Here is a 12,790-nt window from a genome sequence, read left to right as displayed (position 1 = left end):
CTTAGGGAAAGTGGCTAACTTGCAGAGCTGTTTTACTGAGGCTTTGTGGCACTTAACTGAAGATTAAAGACATAGCTCGATTGCAAAGCGTGTACTTCATAAGGATTGTAGGCTGAATCTTATAAACCTAAAAAAAAAGGATGTAGAAGAATTATATACCCTACCCCTTTAAGGCTACCTGATCCCTGCCCTTTTAAGACCACCTGCACTTAACTCTCTGCCACTTTAAGACCTTCTCGCATTACCCTACAAGGCTTCCTAACCCCCTTACCCTCTGTCCATTAAAGACTATTTGACCCCCCAAAAAACTCCTTTGAAACGGTCATTGCTTTGAATTGTAAGTTCACATTTTTTCAAATTATTTTTGTAGGTTTAACTTCATTAAGTTGTCACTCATTTGTAGGTGTCACTATTTTTATATAGTATTTGTCACTCCAATGTTATGTCGCTCTTTTGAGCTGTCACTCCTTTGAACAGATACCATACTGCTTGTTTCTGTAGCACCACAGAGTGAAATATGCATCAGATCAATCTTAGACACAGATAAAATGTATTCACAAACATGCTCTCAATGCAAACAATCCTCTCTAGCATTACTGAGACTTAGTGAGTAGCATGGTTTAGCATACAGTCTTCTTTCATTTATAAGGCAAATCCCACTTTTAGTGGAAAGCAGAGGGTCCCTCTTTAATAAATAGATCATCGCAAGATGCAAATAGTTTTACCTTGTATTTTGCTACAATACACATCTATTCTGGTGAAGTCACATACATAGTTTTGTTGCTTATAAAAAGACAACCCATAAGTCACAAGCATATGGGCATGTATTGTAGACCAATAGAAAAGTAAAATATACACATATTGAACATGTGTGAAAACCATATGAAAGCAGGTAACGTTGCTCAAAAAAAAATCATATTATTCTTCTAATTAAAATCATATAAGTATGTAATGCATGTAAAAAAATACTTCTGCATGTGCTTGTCGCTAAGCTTTGGTATTGAATACGAACGTAAGCTCAGGAGTCGGCCCATTTCAGGAGCACTAAATGGCAGCAGTTTTACAATAATGTTATCCATTTACAAGAGCACTAGATGGCAGCACTATTTCCTGCCATGTAGTGCTCCAGGTGCCTACCTAGGTATCTCTTACACACAGAATACCATGGGAACGAAGCAAATTTGATTTTGAATTGGTTTGCTCTGTCTGAATCACAAAACATTTTTGGCTTTCATATCCCTTTAATTAGAAATAATATTATTTCTGTCTTTTAGATATACAAAAGTATCTGATTTTCTTATTTGTTGTCCATATTGCATCTTAACTAATGTGCAGTAGTTGTGATATCCAATTAAATTAAAGGGACACTAAACCCAAATTTTTTCTTTCATGATTCAGATAGAGCATACAATTTTAAGCAACTTTATAATTTACTTCTATTATCAATTTTTCTTCGTTCTCAATATCTTTATTTGAAAAGGAAGGCATCTAAGCTAAGGAGCCAGCAAATTTGTGGTTCAGACCATGGACAGTATTTGTTTATTGGTGCTGTCCAATCAGCAAGGACAACCCAGGTTGTTCACCAAAAATGGGCCGGCATCTAAACTTAAATTCTTGCTTTTCAAATAAACATACCAAGAGAATGAAGAAAATTTGATAATAGGAGTAAATTAGAAATTTGCTTAAAATTGCATGCTCTATCTGAACCACAAAAGAAAAAATTTGGGTTCAGTGTCCCTTTAAGCAACTTTCTAATTTACTCCTATTATCCCATTTTTGGTTGAGAACCTGGGTTATGCTTGCTTATTGGTGGGTAAATGTAAGCCTCCAATAAGCAAGCACTATCCATAGTGCTGAACCTAAAATGGGCTGGCTGCTAAGATTTACATTCCTACTTTTAAAATAAAGATAGCAAGAGAACGAAGAACAAATAATAATAGGAGTAAATTAGAAAGTTGCATAAAATTTCATGCTCTATCTGAATCATGAAAGAAAAAATGTGGGTTCAGTGTCGCTTTAAGTGAAAATTTTCTAAAAGCTGACATAGCTGCTACATCCTATTTACTGTAAACTTTAAGAGTTTAGTTTTTATTTGTACTGTTTTCTGCTATATCTGCAAAACAATATTTTCACTTTATATATATTTTAATTCTACATGAATATGTTGGATTTTTTGTAGAAAACAAAAGATTACTTAACAACCAGCATAAACAAGAAAATAAAATGTTTGTTGTTACTATCAGTTGTTAAAGGGACATGATAACAAAATGTTGAAGCACAGGAAACTGATGCAGCATAGCTGTAAAAAGCTGACTAGAAAATATCACCTGAACATCTCTATGTAAAAAAAGGAAGATATTTTACCTTAAAATGTCCTAAGTATTCACACCCCACTGTAAAGAAACTTTAAGCAGCCAATCCGGATGCTAGTCTCAGGACTTGCAAGGGAGTGTGCATCTGGCATGTGCAGGCACAGTCATGTTATTTTCCTATTTAGTTTAAGGAAATTTACTATGAAATCTCATAAGATCACAAAGCAAAGAAAAACGTGAGTGACCTCAGCACTGCTGATGCTGATTCGCTATTTTTTTTTTCAACTTGCAGCTGGACAGTAGCTGAAATATAACTGTTTACACAGCACTTACTTTGGTGAGCTAAAGACATTTTGAGGTAAAATATCTTCACTTTTTACATAGAGATGTTCAGGTGATACTTTCATGTCAGCTTTTTACTGTTATGCTGCATCACTTTCGAGTGATTTAGCATATTAATATTTTGTCCCTTTAAGTTTAGTGTGATCTAGCCCATAATGTTTTAGAGGATTAGCCTATTTAAAGATAACATGGTCATAGGTCAGTCTCTGCTAAGATTAAAGTGCACTAATTATAGCCATTTCTTTAAGAGTTCAAGGTCTCCTAGGACTAAAACCTAAATGTTCATATGAGGTAAATGATCTCTTTTACTGACATTTGTGTCCAGTTACACAGTTTATGGCTGTTTCTTAGTCATGGTTATGTTAAGAAAGATATTAAATAACATTACCCATCAGTGAGGTCAAACACAGAGGAAGCGACAGAGTTGAGTGAGATGAGACTTGGGGCAAGTCTGTGCAGGGCCCTCAGGTTAGGGGTTCGGGGTGCAGAGCCTTTGCTTGGGATCCTGTCACTGTGGCTTTTCTGAGCTCTTGACTCCCCATCTATGTGGTTAAGTGGCTGAACACTGTCACCAGCAGTGCTATCCTTGCGGATCACTTTAGATTGCGGCACAGTGTGCTGGGAATGAGTCTGGTTGGAATGCTTGGGTGCATTTTCATTAGAATGTTTTGGGGGCTTCTCATGATGTTCTCGCTTTATAGAAACAGGAATATGTTTCAGGGAGTTGATACCGGCATAAATAGTGTCAGGCTCTGGCTCTTCTACATACAGAACCTAAAACATAAAAATCAAATCCGTAAAAAAAAAATGATCATATTTATAATTATACAATATGTCTAGTGTATACATTTTGTGGAGATAAATGATATCTACGTGTTTACAATGTACACAAAGTACTGACAGAACTGAACATACACACAGAAAAGCCCTGAATCTATTAACATTCCACTACAGTTTTACAGGGTTAGGAGTGAGTTCTTTGCAATTATTGTCAGCATAAAGAACACTGACACAAGTAGAGGGGCAACTTTACTTTTGTACGTTGTATTAAAGTCTTATCAGACAGCAGAAAAATGTTTAATTACACATATTGTATTTTCCTATGGGCTTGGCTGCAGCATTTTGTTTTATCACACTATTCATTCACGGATACTTTTTTAACAGGGGTGTCAAACTCATTTGAGTCATGGGCCATTTTCCATACAAGTGCAACTCACGTGGGCCGTACACTACCTATATCTCTTGCCATTGCTCAACAAAGCAGTGGCGTTTGCCATAACTGTATACATTTCAAAAACATAATTTATGCTTACCTGATAAATGTATTTCTCTTGTAGTGTAGTCAGTCCACGGGTCATCCATTACTTATGGAATATATCTCTTCCTAACAGGAAGCTGCAAGAGGATCACCCAAGCAGAGCTGCTATATAGCTCCTCCCCTCACATGTCATATTCAGTCATTCGACCAAAGCAGACGAGAAAGGAGAAACCATAGGGTGCAGTGGTGACTGGAGTTTAATTAAAATTTAGATCTGCCTTAAAGACAGGGCGGGCCGTGGACTGACTACACTACAAGAGAAATAAATTTATCAGGTAAGCATAAATTATGTTTTCTCTTGTTAAGTGTAGTCAGTCCACGGGTCATCCATTACTTATGGAATACCAATACCAAAGCTAAAGTACACGGATGAAGAGAGGGACAAGGCAGGAACATTAAACAGAAGGAACCACTGCCTGAAGTACCTTTCTCCCAAAAATAGCCTCCGAAGAAGCAAAAGTGTCAAATTTGTAAAATTTTGAAAAGGTGTGAAGCGAAGACCAAGTCGCAGCCTTGCAAATCTGTTCAACAGAGGCCTCATTTTTAAAGGCCCAGGTGGAAGCCACAGCTCTAGTAGAATGAGCTTTAATCCTTTCAGGAGGCTGCTGTCCAGCAGTCTCATAGGCTAAACGTATTATGCTACGAAGCCAAAAAGAGAGAGAGGTAGCCGAAGCCTTTTGACCTCTTCTCTGTCCAGAGTAAACGACAAACAGGGAAGAAGTTTGACGAAAATCTTTAGTTGCCTGCAAATAGAACTTCAGGGCACGGACTACGTCCAGATTATGAAAAAGTCGTTCCTTCTTTGAAGAAGGGTTAGGACACAGTGATGGAACAACAATCTCTTGATTGATATTCCTGTTAGTAACTACCTTAGGTAAGAACCCAGGTTTAGTACGCAGAACTACCTTGTCTGAATGAAAAATCAGATAAGGAGAATCACAATGTAAGGCAGATAACTCAGAGACTCTTCGAGCCGAGGAAATAGCCATCAAAAACAAAACCTTCCAGGATAACAGCTTGATATCAATGGAATGAAGGGGTTCAAATGGAACGCCTTGAAGAACATTAAGAACTAAGTTTAAGCTCCACGGCGGAGCAACAGTCTTAAACACAGGCTTAATCCTAGTTAAAGCCTGACAAAAAGCCTGAACGTCTGGAACTTCAGCCAGACGTTTGTGTAGAAGAATAGACAGAGCAGAAATCTGTCCCTTTAACGAACTAGCAGATAAGTCCTTTTCTAAACCCTCTTGTAGAAAGGACAATATCCTAGGAATCCTAACCTTACTCCATGAGTAACTCTTGGATTCGCACCAATATAAATATTTACGCCATATCTTATGGTAAATTTTTCTGGTAACAGGCTTCCTAGCCTGTATTAAGGTATCAATAACCGACTCCGAGAAGCCACGCTTTGATAGAATCAAGCGTTCAATCTCCATGCAGTCAGCCTCAGAGAAATTAGATTTGGATGGTTGAAAGGACCCTGAATTAGAAGGTCCTGTCTCAGAGGCAGAGACCACGGTGGACAGGACGACATGTCCACTAGGTCTGCATACCAGGTCCTGCGTGGCCACGCAGGCGCTATCAGAATCACCGAAGCTCTCTCCTGTTTGATCTTGGCAATCAAACGAGGAAGCATCGGGAATGGTGGAAACACATAAGCCATGTTGAAGACCCAAGGGGCTGTCAGAGCATCTATCAGCACCGCTCCCGGGTCCCTGGACCTGGATCCGTAACAAGGAAGCTTGGCGTTCTGGCGAGACGCCATGAGATCCAGATCTGGTTTGCCCCAACGATGAATCAGTTGAGCAAAGACCTCCGGATGAAGTTCCCACTCCCCCGGATGAAAAGTCTGGCGACTTAGAAAATCCGCCTCCCAGTTCTCCACGCCTGGGATGTAAATCGCTGACAGGTGGCAAGAGTGAGACTCTGCCCAGCGAATTATCTTTGAGACTTCCAACATCGCTAGGGAACTTCTGGTTCCCCCTTGATGGTTGATGTAAGCCACAGTCGTGATGTTGTCCGACTGAAATCTGATGAACCTCAGAGTTGCTAACTGAGGCCAAGCTAGGAGAGCATTGAATATTGCTATTAATTCCAGAATATTTATTGGGAGGAGTTTCTCCTCCTGAGTCCATAATCCCTGAGCTTTCAGGGAGTTCCAGACTGCGCCCCAGCCTAGAAGGCTGGCGTCTGTTGTTACAATCGTCCAATCTGGCCTGCGAAAGGTCATCCCCTTGGACAGATGTGGCCGAGAAAGCCACCATAGAAGAGAATCTCTGGTCTCTTGATCCAGATTTAGTAGGGGGGACAAATCTGAGTAATCCCCGTTCCACTGACTTAGCATGCACAATTGCAGCGGTCTGAGATGCAGGCGCGCAAATGGTACTATGTCCATTGCCGCTACCATTAAGCCGATTACTTCCATGCACTAAGCTACTGACGGGTGTGGAATGGAATGAAGGACACGGCAAGCATTTAGAAGTTTTAATAACCTGGCCTCTGTCAGGTAAATTTTCATCTCTACAGAATCTATAAGATTTCCTAGAAAGGGAACTCTTGTAAGTGGTAATAGAGAACTCTTTTCCACGTTCACCTTCCACCCATGCGACCTCAGAAATGCCAGAACTATATCTGTATGAGACTTGGCAGTTTGAAAACTTGACGCTTGTATCAGAATGTCGTCTAGGTACGGAGTTACCGCTATGCCTCGCGGTCTTAGTACCGCCAGAAGTGAGCCCAGAACTTTTGTAAAGATTCTTGGAGCCGTAGCTAATCCGAAGGGAAGAGCTACAAACTGGTAATGCCTGTCTAGGAAAGCAAATCTTAGGTACCGATAATGATCCTTGTGAATCGGTATGTGAAGGTAGGCATCCTTTAAGTCCACTGTGGTCATGTACTGACCCTCTTGGATCATGGGAAGGATGGTTCGAATAGTTTCCATTTTGAATGATGGAACTCTTAGAAATTTGTTTAGGATTTTTAAGTCCAAGATTGGTCTGAAGGTTCCCTCTTTCTTGGGAACCACAAATAGATTTGAATAGAATCCCTGCCCGTGTTCCGTCCGCGGAACTGGGTGGATCACCCCCATTAGTAAGAGGTCTTGTACACAGCGTAGAAACGCCTCTTTCTTTATTTGGTTTGCTGATAACCTTGAAAGATGAAATCTCCCTCGTGGAGGAGAAGTTTTGAAGTCCAGGAGATATCCCTGAGATATGATCTCCAACGCCCAGGGATCCTGGACATCTCTTGCCTAAGCCTGGGCGAAGAGAGAAAGTCTGCCCCCCACTAGATCCGTTTCCGGATAGGGGGCCCTCTCTTCATGCTGTCTTGGGGGCAGCAGCAGGTTTCTTGGCCTGCTTGCCCTTGTTCCAGGACTGGTTAACTTTCCAGCCCTGCCTGTAACGAGCAACAGCTCCTTCCTGTTTTGGAGCGGAGGAAGTTGATGCTGCTCCTGCCTTGAAGTTACGAAAGGCACGAAAATTAGACTGTTTGGCCTTTGATTTGGCCCTGTCCTGAGGTAGAGCATGGCCCTTACCTGCCGTAATGTCAGCTATAATTTCTTTCAAGCCGGGCCCGAATAAGGTCTGCCCTTTGAAAGGAATATTAAGCAATTTAGATTTAGAAGTCACGTCAGCTGACCAAGATTTAAGCCATAGCGCTCTGCGCGCTTGGATGGCGAATCCGGAGTTCTTAGCCGTAAGTTTGGTTAAATGTACGACGGCATCAGAAACAAATGCGTTAGCTAGCTTAAGTGCTTTAAGCTTGTTCATAATTTCATCCAATGGAGCTGTGCGAATGGTCTCTTCCAGAGACTCAAACCAGAATGCCGCCGCAGCAGTGACAGACGCAATGCATGCAAGGGGCTGTAAGATAAAACCTTGTTGAACAAACATTTTCTTAAGGTAACCCTCTAATTTCTTATCCATTGGATCTGAAAAGGCACAACTATCCTCCACCGGGATAGTGGTACGCTTAGCTAAAGTAGAAACTGCTCCCTCCACCTTAGGGACCGTCTGCCATAAGTCTCGTGTGGTGGCGTCTATAGGAAACATTTTCCTAAATATGGGAGGAGGGGAAAAAGGCACACCAGGTCTATCCCACTCCTTGCTAATAATCTCTGTAAGCCTTTTAGGTATAGGAAACACGTCAGTACACACCGGTACCGCATAGTATCTATCCAACCTACATAATTTTTCTGGAATTGCAACCGTGTTACAATCATTCAGAGCCGCTAATACCTCCCCTAGCAATATGCGGAGGTTCTCAAGCTTAAATTTAAAATTAGAAATCTCTGAATCCAGTCTCCCTGGATCAGATCCGTCACCCACAGAATGAAGCTCTCCGTCTTCACGTTCTGCAAACTGTGACGCAGTATCTGACATGGCTCTCACCTCATCCGCGCGCTCTGTCCTTAACCCAGAGCTATTGCGCTTGCCTCTTAATTCTGGCAATTTAGATAATACTTCTGTCATAACAATAGCCATGTCTTGCAAAGTGATTTGTAAGGGCCTCCCTGATGTACTTGGCGCCACAAAATCACGCACCTCCTGAGCGGGAGGCAAAGGTACTGACACGTGAGGAGAGTTAGTCGGCATAACTTCCCCCTCGTTGTCTGGTGATAATTTCTTTACATGTAAAGATTGACTTTTATTTAAAGTAGCATCAATGCAATTAGTACACAAATTTCTATTGGGCTCCACATTGGCCTTTAAACATAGTGAACAAAGAGATTCATCTGTGTCAGACATGTTTAAACAGACTAGCAATGAGACTAGCAAGCTTGGAAATACTTTTCTAAATAAATTTACAAGCAATATAAAAAACGCTACTGTGCCTTTAAGAAGCACAAAAAGCTGTCACAGTTGAAATAACAATGAACCAAAATAGTTATAGAAACCAATTTTTCACAGTAAATGTATTAAGTTAGCAAAGGATTGCACCCACCAGCAAATGGATGATTAACCCCTTAATACCCAAAAACGGATAACAATTTAATAATTAACATTTTTCTCACAGTCAAAACACACTGTCACAGGTCTGCTGTGACTGATTACCTCCCTCAAAATGAATTTTGAAGACCCCTGAGCTCTCTAGAGACGATCTGGATCATGGAGGATGAAGTAGACAGATTGTGACTGGATTTTTACTGCACAAAAAAAACGCTAAAATAGGCCCCTCCCACTCATATTACAACAGTGGGGAAGCTCAGAAAACTGTTTCTATGCAGAAAACAAAGATGGCCATGTGGTAAAAATCATGCCCCAATAAGTTATCACCAAGTACCTCACAAAAAACGATTAACATGCCAGTAAACGTTTTAAACATACCTTTGAAAAAGTTATGAATTGTTATTAATAAGCCTGCTACCAGTCGCTTTTACTGCAGTTAAGGCTCATACATTATTTCAGTATTAACAGTATTTTCAGAGTCAATTCCATTCCTTAGAAAAATACATTCAGTGTACACACACTCATCAGCCTAATACCAGTCGCTATCACTGCATTTAAGGCTGAACTTACTTTACATTGGTATCAGCAGTATTTTCTCAGTCAATTCCATTCCTCAGAAAAATAATTTACTGCACATACCTCATTTGCAGGGGGGCCCTGCATGCTATTCCCCTTCTCTGAAGTTACCTCACTCCTCAGATGAGAACAGCCAGTGGATCTTAGTTACGTCTGCTAAGATCATAGAAAACGCAGGCAGATTCTTCTTCCAATGCTGCCTGAGAATAAACAGCACACTCCGGTGCCATTTAAAATAACAAACTTTTGATTGTAGAAATAAACTAAGTTAAAAAACACCACAGACCTCTCACAGCGACCTATCTTTAATTAGGCTGCAAGAGAATGACTGAATATGACATGTGAGGGGAGGAGCTATATAGCAGCTCTGCTTGGGTGATCCTCTTGCAGCTTCCTGTTAGGAAGAGATATATTCCATAAGTAATGGATGACCCGTGGACTGACAACACTTAACAAGAGAAAGATTGTGTTCTGTAACTCCTAACTGACTTACTCTGGCTTGTTGAAACGCTCTCTAATGCTTTTAGGAAAGTGACACACACACTCTGGTTACTCTCCCACAACAGTCTGTGCTTTTTTTTTTCCTTTCTTTAGCAGCCCTATTCCGAGCGTGCTTACAGTTTAGCATACGCATGCGCATAGTATAACATTTTCTCTGCATTATAAATAGTGTGGGCATAGCTACCCACTGCTTATTTAGTGATAGACATATACCTGTTGTATATATTATAAAATAAATACATATAAAATATAGATTTTTCATGGAGGTGGTGTGAGCCGCACAAAATTAGGTTGTGGACCGCAGGAGGCCCATGGGCCGCCAGTTTGACACCCCTGCTTTATAATATAGGAACCAAAGCATATTGACAGCAGCAAGTATTTAAACAATTATTTGATCAGATATTCCTGGTGTTTAATTGAGCACTGCCCTCCAGGTTTCTACTCCATGCAGCCAGAGGTAGCCTGTGTTTTTAACACCCTACTTTTTAAGTTTTTATATTTCTAAATGTAATATGTATGCACTATTTTATGCTATTCATTCTATTGGGTTTAAGCTTTGGTTAGAAGGCTTATTTTAGGTTATCTTGTTCTCAATGACTAGATTCGCTAATTGCTTTATTGTTTTGTTTAACACCAGCACATCTTTTGATCTAAAAAAATCCAGCTAGATTCTTATATATTTGAAACAATGGATTTGGTCATTAAAAAAATCTATTTCCTTTTAAGGTCAAAATTGTGATATTGCAATAGTGTTAGAAACAAGGGCTAGTTAATATAACTGTAACTGGAGCAAAACAATTTAACAATTGATCATTATCTAGTATTAATTGTTATACACAATACATACAATTTGTTACACAAACATGACCATATTAATGTAAACAGAAACATATCTTACTCTCAGGACAATTTTCATTGTGATGGAGCTATTAGGTCCTGAGTTTGTAAGCTGGAATCTCTGGTCCAATGTCAAATCCTCGGCACCCAGAATCTTTTGCAGAGGGATGTCTAGCATACCCAGGATGCACTGCCTGTCATCATCTTTAATCTGCAAATAGAAGTTTTTGTCAGATATAGTTACTTATAAAATGCACATCTACTAAAGCCTACAGCTAAAATGTAAACAATTGTAAACGTAAACAAAAAAGGATCTTATGTTAAAAGCTGTTCACGTCGCAAAAATGAATATATACATATATCAAGAATGGGCCCTGTGCAAACGAATCCATATATAATCTTCTGTATATCTATCATGACTCTCCAGAAACAAACAACATTACTCCCTTCATAAATAAACAATCACACATTTATTAAACAACAAATAAATAACAAGATTACTTGTTATTGTTTACAAGGTTGAAACACAGAAAACAATTTAACAGAGAAATAGTAAATAAAATTATATTACCCAGTTTGCTTCTGTGGGAGGCCTTTAAGGTCATGGAGTGCACCTTGATGTTTTCCCTTCCAGAGAGGCACTCTAAATACTGTTATCTCACCCTGATTCTTATACCCTTTAAAACTGCTGCTAATACACTTTTGGCCATGTTCCAAACTAGGCATTGTGAGTTATTTGAAGCCTTTGCAATGCTTGTCACTCCCATATCCATATATGTTATATGCTTGCTTACTGACTAGGTCAGCATTACATCATGCCTGATGTCAAAATAGTCAGAAGGACACACTAACCTCTCTATAACTACAGTAATACCATTTTATACACATTAAAATCTTACACAATGTCTAGCTTTGAACTTCATCACTATTACTAGAGATGGTCACTAACATAATATGTAGCTCACTCTGAACAATGTCCAAATGACCTATATAACACGCTATAGATTATCAACCACACACCATCCAGCTACATATGAGCACTAGAGAATGTCACCATTACAGTCTTCCTATCTCATGAATGACATGATGCATAATGCAATAATAAAACCATCTAATGTATTTCAGCATTTTATTACTGCACAAATGCAAAAGGCTTAAACACTGAGTTTGCACACTAATAAAAAAATGATCAGATGCATCAGAGCATTTCATTGTTGCACTATTCTGTCCCTCATATTCATATTGTCACAGACACAATTTAATACTCTCTGATACAAGGGCCAGAGACTGGCACCTACTATCATGTCAAGCTCTTATGTACAAATATTTGAGACATTATGCTCCTTGTGTAGCTGATTGTTTTAGGCATATGTGCATTACAGTTAAACAACTCTCTTCCTAAGATCACAAGATCCTGGTTACTATTGTCTGAGGGAAAACAGATTATATGTTTTGCAGTCAAAGGCTTTTATAAAAGAGGCAGTACACATTGCATTTCCTTTTTTCTTTTTTTTAAATCAGAGTTCAACTCAAGTAGTTGATTTTCTGTAAAATTGGACTGGGGTTTCAATCAGTTAATTGCTGGTATCCAAGCTTTGCACAATAAGAATTTGATTATAGGCGCACTGTTTAGTAGAGGGATATGGTTACAACGTTACACTTTATTCAGAGCACAAGATATCTATAATTTTGTGCTTTGAATAAAATGCAACATTAGAACTATCTGCAAATGAGTATTCTGGTCAAATGCAGAGGAACTGAAGTCTGAATAGTATCACTGCAGATTTATACCATAACTTAGCATCTAAAGAAGACTAAATTACAGGAAATAAGGTCTCTCTATGAGCAGTAATTTAACTAATTCCTTAATTCTAATTCAGAATTATTATTTTTTTTATTTTGTAGACAATCGGCAATATGGGAAACTTCTTCTATAACCTTGTAGAAAGCAT

At 39.3% G+C, this 12,790-nt stretch overlaps 1 protein-coding gene across 1 annotated transcript in view; it reads right to left on the bottom strand.

The window, feature by feature from the left end:
• Positions 1-12,790, bottom strand: part of ESYT3 (extended synaptotagmin 3) — a 205,204-nt gene that overhangs the window by 31,792 nt on the left and 160,622 nt on the right. Inside the window, exons 17-18 of the mRNA XM_053698028.1 lie at positions 10,900-11,049; positions 3,043-3,428 (exon numbers count right to left, since the gene is read on the bottom strand). Of these exons, the coding sequence (XP_053554003.1) occupies positions 3,043-3,428; positions 10,900-11,049 (536 nt within the window). The remainder of the gene's footprint in view (positions 1-3,042; positions 3,429-10,899; positions 11,050-12,790) is intronic.

This window comes from Bombina bombina, chromosome 1 (genome assembly GCF_027579735.1).
Source record: "Bombina bombina isolate aBomBom1 chromosome 1, aBomBom1.pri, whole genome shotgun sequence".
Lineage (NCBI taxonomy): Eukaryota > Metazoa > Chordata > Amphibia > Anura > Bombinatoridae > Bombina > Bombina bombina.
The sequence above is the reverse complement of the archived record's forward strand: the minus strand, read 5'-3'. Positions and strand labels throughout refer to the sequence as shown.